The sequence below is a fragment of the Nelumbo lutea genome, chromosome 1 (genome assembly GCF_056320005.1).
Source record: "Nelumbo lutea isolate HS-2025 chromosome 1, American lotus-T2T, whole genome shotgun sequence".
Taxonomy (NCBI): Eukaryota; Viridiplantae; Streptophyta; class Magnoliopsida; order Proteales; family Nelumbonaceae; genus Nelumbo; species Nelumbo lutea.
In genome coordinates this window covers 156,540,586-156,549,495 of record NC_142684.1, presented here as the reverse complement: position 1 = coordinate 156,549,495, position 8,910 = coordinate 156,540,586, and the positions used below count along the sequence as shown (strand labels likewise).

Below are 8,910 nucleotides of genomic sequence, written 5' to 3'. Positions count from 1 at the left end.
TCTACATAGCATTCTATCTTCATACCAATCAGGGGCTGAAATAACTTATTTACAAGTCTTTGGAAAGTTGCCCCAGCGTTTTTTAGTCCGAAGGGCATGACTTTGTAGCAATACAGGCCGAACTCGGTAATGAAGCTGGTTTTTTCCTCATCAGATGGGTCCATCCTAACTTGGTTGTAGCCCGAGTAGGCGTCTAGGAAGCTTAGCAACTCGTTTCCTGAGGTCGCGTCCACTAGGCGGTCAATTCTGGGGAGGGGGAAGCAATCTTTCGGGCAAGCTCGGTTCAGGTCGGTATAGTCGACGCACATGCGCCACTTGCCGCTTGCCTTTTTTACCAACACCGGGTTGGCCACCCAGCTCGGGTAGTGGACTTCCCTTATGAAGTTCGCTGCGATGAGCTTTTCAACCTCCTCGTCGACCGCTCTCCAACGTTCTGGGGCTAAGTTGCGTTTCTTCTGTCTAACGGGTCTGACTACAGGGTCAGTATTAAGTTTGTGAGTTATCAGTCCGGGGCTAATGCCGGGCATGTCGGCCGCAGACTAGGCAAAAATATCTAAATTTTGGAGTAAAAAACTTACCAGTTCGGCTCGTAGGGGATCTTCGATGGAAGCTCCGATGCTTAGTGTGCGAGCTGGGTCCGTAGTTGAAATCTGGATTGCGACTGTTTCCTCCGTGGGCGAAGCTCGCTCCTCACCTTGCTCCGTCGGCCGCTCCAGCTCAAGGTCGTCGGCCGCCTTGGTTTTTCCCTTTAGGGCGGCAACATAGCACTTGTGGGAATCGAGCTGGTCGCCCCGCGCTACCCCTATACCGAAGTCCATAGGGAACTTCATGGCCAAATAGTAGGTGGAGACCGCCGCCCGTAGGACATGTGTGATCGGCCGCCCTATTATGGCATTGTATGGGGAGGGGGTTGCGACTACCAGGAAATCATGGTTGAGTCTGACCGCACAAGGCCATGTGCCGACTTCCACAGGGATAGTTATTTTCCCGAGGGCCTAACTTCCTCTCCGCTGAAACCTACCAGGGGAGTGTTCGCGGGCTTCAGCTCGCTCCTCTTTAACTGCAGCTGGTCAAATGCCGATTTGAAGAGGATGTCCGCTGAGCTGCCCGAATCTACGAGTACGCACCTGACCTCGAAATCGTTGATCCTTAGCTTAATGACAAGCGCGTCATCATGGGGGTAGTGGACTCCTCGCGCGTCGTCCTCCGTGAAAAAGATTGGCTCTTCGGTCTTTGGCCTCTTTGGGGGTTTCCTTTCTTCGAGGGCCACTTCGCGAACTGAAGTCCGGGCTGCTGCCGAGGTACACCCTGCTACTACGGATCCTCCCACTATTACATGGATGGTTCCCCGAACTGGCCTCTCTTCCGGAGGATGCTTCTACAACGGTTCGGCAGGTCTGTTGCTAGACTTGGGTGCATCCTTTTCTTGCTCCCCTTGCCGACCTATTTTATTGTTACTGTTGTGCTGTACAAAATTTCTCAAGTATCCGCGACGGATGAGTCCCTCTATCTCGTCCCGGAAGTTATTACACTGTTCGGTGCTATGACCATGGTCTCTATGGAAACTACAATACAAATTCTTGTTTCTATCGTTCGGATTTCCCTTCAGGCGAGGTGGCCACTTAACGTACGGAGCGTCTTTGATCGTCATTAAGATCTCTGTCCGCCTCGTGTTCAACGGCGTGTAGTCCGTCCGAACTGCTAAGGGGGCCCGGAAGGACTGGTTCGGCTTCGGCTCCCGGGTCGGGTTTTTTCTACTCACCGGGTTGGAGAGCTCGCCTTCTCTCTTTCTTTTCTCGTTCCCACTTTCGGTTCGCTGGTTGATCTCTTCCTCAGTCCTCATGAACTTATCCGCGAGTTTGAGGAATTCGGCCACGGTTGCGGGCTGGTTGGCCACCATGTGCCATTTGAACTCTTTGTGCGTCACCCCTCTTTTGGCCGCCGCGAGCTGCACTGCGGGGTCCAACCGTGGTATTTGCAAGCATGCCTCATTGAACCGCTTGATGTAGCCCCGAATAGACTCTCCTTCTCTTTGGACCACTCCGAAGATGCTTTCCTCTGTTCTGGGGCATCGTCGACTGGTGACGAAGTGTGTGGTGAAGACTTGCACGAACTGGGCCCAACACTTTATCGACCCGGGGGCCAGGTTCCTGTACCAAGTGCGGGCTACCCCCCTGAGGGTGGTGGTAAAGGCCACGCACATGCACGATTCGCTAGCCCTGGCGAGGTGCATTTGCGACTGAAAGGCATCAACGTGGTCGTTGGGGTCGAAGGACCCGTCGTACTTGTCCAGAGGTGGGAGTTTGAAGTCTTTGGGTAAGGGGACCGCCAGGAGTTCCGATGCGAGGGGGGAAGGAACGGAGAGAGCCGGGGTAGCCCCTACCTCGTCCGAGCTCGTGGCTTTGCCTCTGAGTTCCGACAAGGCGCGGGTGTCGGTCTGGCGACTTCGCCGGCGCCTTCGCCGTTGAGCGGGCCTTGTGCTGGCGCTGCTGGCCTCCGTGTTACCGAGCTCGATGGGCCCAGAGTGCTGGTAGTCCGCCGCCAGGGCACTGAATCGATTTTCGGTGAGCGGGAGCTCGAGCTTGGAGCGCCGGGGTGCCAACCTCGCGGGAGAGGTTCCCGACCCACTCGCGGGTTGCGAGGCGGGGATGACATTTCTCTCTCTTCGGCCTGGGGACGAGGCCTGGCTGTTGGGGTGGTTTTGGGGCCGGGAGGCCTTCGCCTGGCGGGGGCGCCCATCCTGCGGGGAGGCCTTGACCGGCCTCGGAGCGGGGTGGCGAGGTAGAAGTAGTGGTTGGTTCAGTGGCAGTTTGGGGAACTGTTGTTGGTAGTGATACTGGGAGATGTTGTGCAGCACTTGGTGCTGGTGAAGCTGGTGTTGCTGGAACTGTTGCATTTGGGCTTGCATTGCCCGCATGCACTACATCAGGTCCTCCAACCGGTCTTGGCTAGCTGCCAGGGGGACGGCAGTTGGTTCAGTGAAAGTTGTCTCAATGGGGAGAGGAAAGGGGACGTTTGTGGTAGGAGGGTTTACGGGTGCCACTGCTTGTGGCGTGTTCAGGATGGGGATCTCATCCGCCGAAAGGGGGATGGTGAACTCTCCAACGCACACTACGGGGACCTGAAGTTGCTACCTGGTCGCGTTTGTCTCCGTGCCGCATCCGGTGTTGCTGGAGGAGGCCATGAGTGTTGGGATTTTTGAAGAAGAAAGGGGGTATCAAAGTTTGGAGGGAGGCTTTTTGAAGCGTGTTCCCACAGACGACGCCAATTGATGGAGCGCAATCCGGCTGGTCTTAGCTGTCCGCCGCCTTGCTTTCGAACGGGGTAGCAGGGATCCTGAAACGGGAGAGATGGGAAAGCTCCGGGGGGAACCCGGTGTAGAGGCTCCGAATCTAAAGTTAGAATCTTTCAAAAGCAAGGTAATACCAGATAGCGCAAAGTTTGCATACCTCCATTGTCGGGGGGCAGGGGGCTCTTATAGTCACTTCGCGTACTCGTCCCGAGGCCCTTGTCAGATCGGGTATGATTACCCTTGCGCTTGTCAACTCGGCCGTCGTCCCTTCTGCTGAGACAGAACCGTCACTGCCTAACCGTCTAACTGGAGATGGCGGCGTTAGTGGCGGTGGCAGGTGGCCGTTTAGAGTGCTGCTACCAAAACGTCAGATCCCAAGTCAGTCAGGCGTGGCGCCCTCGGGCACGGACTTCCCTGGTGTCAGGCATGGTACGACTTGTTTGGCTTTGGTGCCTAGAAGATGATGCGAAGTGCTGAGCGAGGCGGTCTTGAGCTCGGTGGTATCCCGAACTGTAACAAGGTGGGTCAGTTCGGCGAAGTGTGTCCCGAGCTGTTACAAGGCGGCAATTCGGCGAAGTCTACCCCGAGCTGTTACAAGGTGGTCAGTTCGGTGAAGTCTACCCCGAGCTGTTACAAGGTGGTCAGTTCGGCGAAGTCTATCCCGAGCTGTTACAAGGCGGAAATTCGGCGAAGTCTACCCCGAGCTGTTACAAGGTGGTCAGTTCGGTGAAGTCTATCCCGAGCTGTTACAAGGTGGGTTAGTTCGGCGAAGTGTGTCCCCTTGTTCCCGCCTAGGCTTGACCCCTTTTGCCGAGCTGTCGTTTCTGCCACGTGTCTCATAATAAAGAGGTCGGGCCAAATCTTCCTTCATCAAGGGGTATATTCGAGCCAAGCCAAGCTGGGTTCATTGAAATTGTATTAGGTTTGAGCTCAAGTTCAATTCAAGCTAGATACTTGAGCTAGAGTTCGGCTCAGTTTAAAGCTCTTAAGTTTGAACTTGGCTTGGCTCGAGCTCGACCGCAAGCTAATTTTTTCTAAAAAATAAAAATTATACATATAATAATATTTATTTTATTTTACATACAAAAATTTAAGAATTATAAAAATTATTTACTATTATACATAAAAAATAAAAATATTATATATATAATAAAACTAATTTATTATATATATTTATATGTCTGTCTGTATGTATGTATGTATGTATGTATGTATGTATTATATTAGATTTGATTAGGCTTGTGAGCCTCACGAGTCGAGCTTTATTGGGCTCGAGCTCGGTTCAATTAGCAAACGAGCCTATATATCAGGCTCGAGTTCAGCTCGAAGCTCGATTTAAAACAAGTTGAGCTGAGCTCAAAAAGCTCGTGGGAACCTCTTGGCTCATGGCCACCCCTATTTGCCACTTCATTCGATGTTCCCATAAGGAATCACTTGTATTGATGAGATATGGCTTTAGACCTAGACTTGTGCCCATTTTAAGTTAGGCTTGGACATAAATTTAGGCCAGTGGGTTTAGGTTTAGGCCTAAAATATTGGGTCCAACTTTTTTTTTTTGGATGGGCTCAGGCTTTCTCAAAAAAGCCCAGCCTAAGCCTGAGTTTGAACTCGACTTGATAATATATATTAAATAATAAAAAATATATTTTGTTTAATATAAATATATATAATTTTTAAAATACTTTTTTACTGAATAAAAAAAGAAAAAAAAATCTCTTTTCAAATTTCTGATTGGGCTTGGGCCCAAGCTTCGGACTTTTATATGAGGGTCGGGTTCGGCGGCGGTGGTGATGTTCTTGGTCTTGGCAGTAATCGCGAGACTATGCAGATTCTTCCCCTCTTCGGCTAGGAGGTCAGGAGGTCCTCGGCGGCTGGCTGGCTAGCACGTCGAACTCTGAGGGGTTGGCCCTGTTGGATCTAACTAGGCCAATGGCCAACGGGTCCGGATACACACGCTCACCATGGTGCCCTAGGTTACCAACGGGACGGCTGCCATGAGGGCGGCCTCCTACCAGGCACCCCACCTTGTCCAGCCTCTGCGCGAGGTTGTCAAGCCGGTCGAGGACCACTTGAAATTGGTCCATTGTGATCAAGTTCTGGGTGTTCCTGGTGTTTCTTTCCATATCAGCTAAAGCTTAGAGGTTAATTATTAAGTTTCTTAGAGTAAATTAAGGGAAGTCTTAGCGACATTCCCACATACGATGCCAATTGTTGTTGCCTAGAATAGGATGAGGGCAACACTATCAATTTGCTTCTGATCTGAGGAGTGGCTGAGTGGTTCGAGGCCTAGAGTGGTCGAGGGTTGGTAGGCTGATCCTACAAGGAGCAAAGGGGAGATAATGTCAGAGGCCCCGAGTTGATACCCGAGGCGGAGACTCCGACAATCAAGTTAGTGTGGGTGCAATGCAAGGTGGATGAGGCCTGAGGTGGAAACACTCAGACGAGGCCACAGGGGGAATTGGAGAGTTCTAGGTAGTCTTGAGTCTAGATTCCAGATGTTTACCTTGAGGGGGTTGCTCCCTATTTATACTTGAGACTGCCTAAAGGTAGGTGGGCTTGATCAGTCAAAATGTGGTCCTTCCCTAAGAAGCGCATCCATCCAAGGCCGCCACATGTGGCCATGCCATTAGCTCTAGCTTGCACACCGGCCTCTGTTCTACACACGCCCCTATTGGGTCTGCTCTGGATGCCGCCGCTTGACACGCACAATCACGTTATTGGTCTAGGCCAGGTGCACCTACATCAATAACCAATCTACGGTATCAGGGTGTATTGTTTCACAAAAGAATTATTTTTTTTTTCTGATGTTGCAGTTCTTTTGTTGTTTTGAAAATAAAATAATTCATATCTACAAACAACCCCTTTAAAGAGGGCTGATTAAGGGAACCTTCCAATTTTGTTAAACTTTCACACTGTAGCGGGCTGGCACACGGGTCCAATTTAGCTTGCAGTGTCATGTCTACCCACAGCCCACGGGTCTCAAAATCCAAACCCAACACAGACCAGGGGTAAGGGCCAGGCCGTGGCATCGCACAGCCTAGTTGCTAGAGTGACTTGAGTGGTACGATCCACTTTACATATCTAATTAAAGGTATATATATATATATATATATATATAATGGGCATGCATAAAATAAAAAAAGGGGGTGTGCCCTAATCACACAACTCTTATTAAATGTAACATCTCAAACATAGTATTCATATGGACTGTTACAAACAATTACAATTACAGTAAGAGAAACATCGAGGGGAGTCGTCATTCAAAGCCAATATCCACTACATTTAAAAGACTAAGAAAAACATAGATAATACCTATAGAACAGAAATCCAAACGATGATAGTAGTTATGGGCAAGATTCAAAGCATCGATACCTATTGGTTAATAGGTATTGTGTTGGTACCTCTCCGATATGCCTTTATATTAGATGTATGGAGTTTTGACCGATTCAGAAGATGGAGGAGCCTTAAACCAGCTCCCTGAACTGATTTTGAAAAAAAAAAAGAACAGTATAAAAAACAGTATCGATATTATCCGATACGCCCCTATTGATATATTGGGCATGTCAATATTTTGAACCTTGTTTGTGGATAGTCATGTAGATCCTAAAAGCATCTCCCTCCTGTTTTTCAAAAAGGCAAACATCCTCTCAGGATCAGGCAGCTTCCACCAACTTCACTCCTACCATATCCTCAATCACTCCCAATCAGCAAGCAACCCCACCAATGGCCAGGTCAGCCAATCCAATTGTGTCACCACCAAAAAACTTCTTCTCTCCAAGCCCATGTTCTTCTATGCTTCTCAGCAGTTCCAACACTTGTTTCTTACCTTCCTCTTGTTCTTCACCACTAGAAAAGAAGAATCCCTTTATACACATACCCTACATGAAAATATCAAAACATGATCAATTAAGTCATCTTGGGGTAGTATGAATTATTTAACTTGTTACTACTCAAAACAAGACATTAATTCTTTTCTTTTAATGAAGAAGCTAAGCTAGAATAGAATTACCTTGTCCTCAGAAAATTTAGCCCAGAATCGAGCTGTGGCTTTCTCCTGTGCATCTTTGGGTAGTAATGGATGCTCCGGCCATGTCTCGTCGATGTATTCCAGAATAACGAGCGACTCCGCAATCGGTTTTCCATCATGAACAAGCACAGGGACCTTCTTGTGAACTGGGTTATACTTCAAAAGCAAATCACTCTTGTTGGGCAGATCTTCCTCTGTGTATTCATATTCTATACCCCTCAGTTTCAGAGCCCAAATGACTCTGTAAGCAAATGGACTAGCCCAAAATCCAAACAACTTCACTTCTCCCATGTTAAAATCTAAAGATGAATTTAGATGACCTTCTACACTACCTTAGTTGCTTAATAGTGATTCATGGGAATATTCTTGCTTGGGCACCAAGCTTCTTTAAACTTCTCTTTTAATTTATATATGAATCATTGACAAGATCAGTCTTGTATTATTCAACCTAAGTGTCTGAGTGAATAAAGTTGAAATTTCCACTGCCGTTGATTATTGACTTTGGATATATTATAGTAGTAGCTAGCAGTTGAAGCAGGTGCTGCTTACATCATTGAATGGGTTGACGGCCAAACTCTAGGCTTTCTTTGAGTTCAGATCTGCTCTTCACAGAGTGTGCCTTACACTGCCCTCATAGCATGTTCTAGCCGTTTATCAAGAATATTTCTCCTATTATATTTATTATTTATGAGAAAATATTTCTAATACAGGGTGGGATGTAAATGTGAGGTCAGTGTGAAACGCATTCTGTGAGAAGTAGATCCAAGCTTCTAATAGTAACCACTCTAAAGTTTTCTCTCCGCACCCCCACCCTTATCTTTTTGCATCTGAAGTTTGTGTATTAATTTTCTTATGACATTTATGAGGGTGGTGCTAAACTGCTAATTAAAAGGGTTTTCAATTTCTGTGAATTTTTGTACTATTTAACTAAAGCAAGACTGTGGTTTTCTTAAACTGAGGTATGAAATTAGTAATTCAGAGGGAATTAGTCAATTAGATTCCATAAAGACTTTCCTATTGCCCTTACTACGTATAAAGGTCAAAAAAGAATTACAATTTTCGAAACGAAGGGTAATTGGACTTTCCTATTCAGAGGGAATTGGTCTTCCACAAAAAGCCAAAAAACGAAGGGTAATTTTCGAAAACTTCATGATTTTTCAGTATTTCTCTTAATCTCATCATAACATTTAAATGTCTAAAATTCACCATGTCATTGAGTTTTTATTTTCCAAAACTCTCTTCATTAAAAGAAATACAATTTTCATGACCAAATTACCCGTAACCGGCGAATTAAAGAAAGAAGGTGTCACTATCAACCAGATGTTGAATCTCAGTAGCTCTGGTAATATATCCCGGCGAAGGATTTCAGTGTTTTTTCTTCAAAGAACAAGAAGCGTTCGAATGGCTCAAGAGTACTGAAACCCAAAATTTCTTGACCTTGCAAGACGTTCTGGAACCTTAAAGATTCCCGAAAGTCTGAAAATCCTGTTCCATTAGAACTGGGAAAATCTGGTTAGATGAAGGCAGAGTCATCCTGGTTTTTTTTTTTTTTTTTTGAACCAGGTGCAGACAAACTACTGCAAGCTAAAAC

General features: G+C 47.2%; 1 protein-coding gene across 1 annotated transcript; it reads right to left on the bottom strand.

The window, feature by feature from the left end:
* Positions 1-6,441: 6,441 nt before the first annotated feature.
* On the bottom strand, positions 6,442-7,698 carry LOC148878588 (putative glutathione S-transferase). Its single transcript, XM_088957013.1, has 2 exons — positions 7,302-7,698; positions 6,442-7,170 (listed from the first exon to the last, which is right to left on the bottom strand). Exons 1-2 carry the CDS (start codon positions 7,608-7,610, stop codon positions 6,997-6,999), a joined length of 483 nt encoding a protein of 160 aa, XP_088813139.1. The 5' UTR covers positions 7,611-7,698; the 3' UTR covers positions 6,442-6,996.
* Between the last annotated feature and the right edge of the window lie 1,212 nt (positions 7,699-8,910).

What these genes read in the sequence shown, in the direction of transcription:
- LOC148878588 (XM_088957013.1), bottom strand. Translation starts at nt 7,610, where the DNA reads ATGGGAGAAGTGAAGTTGTTTGGATTTTGGGCTAGTCCATTTGCTTAC. An exon ending in CTAAATTTTCTGAGGACAAG is followed by an intron (nt 7,171 to 7,301) that starts GTAATTCTATTC and finishes ATTTTCATGTAG; the next exon opens with GGTATGTGTATAAAGGGATT.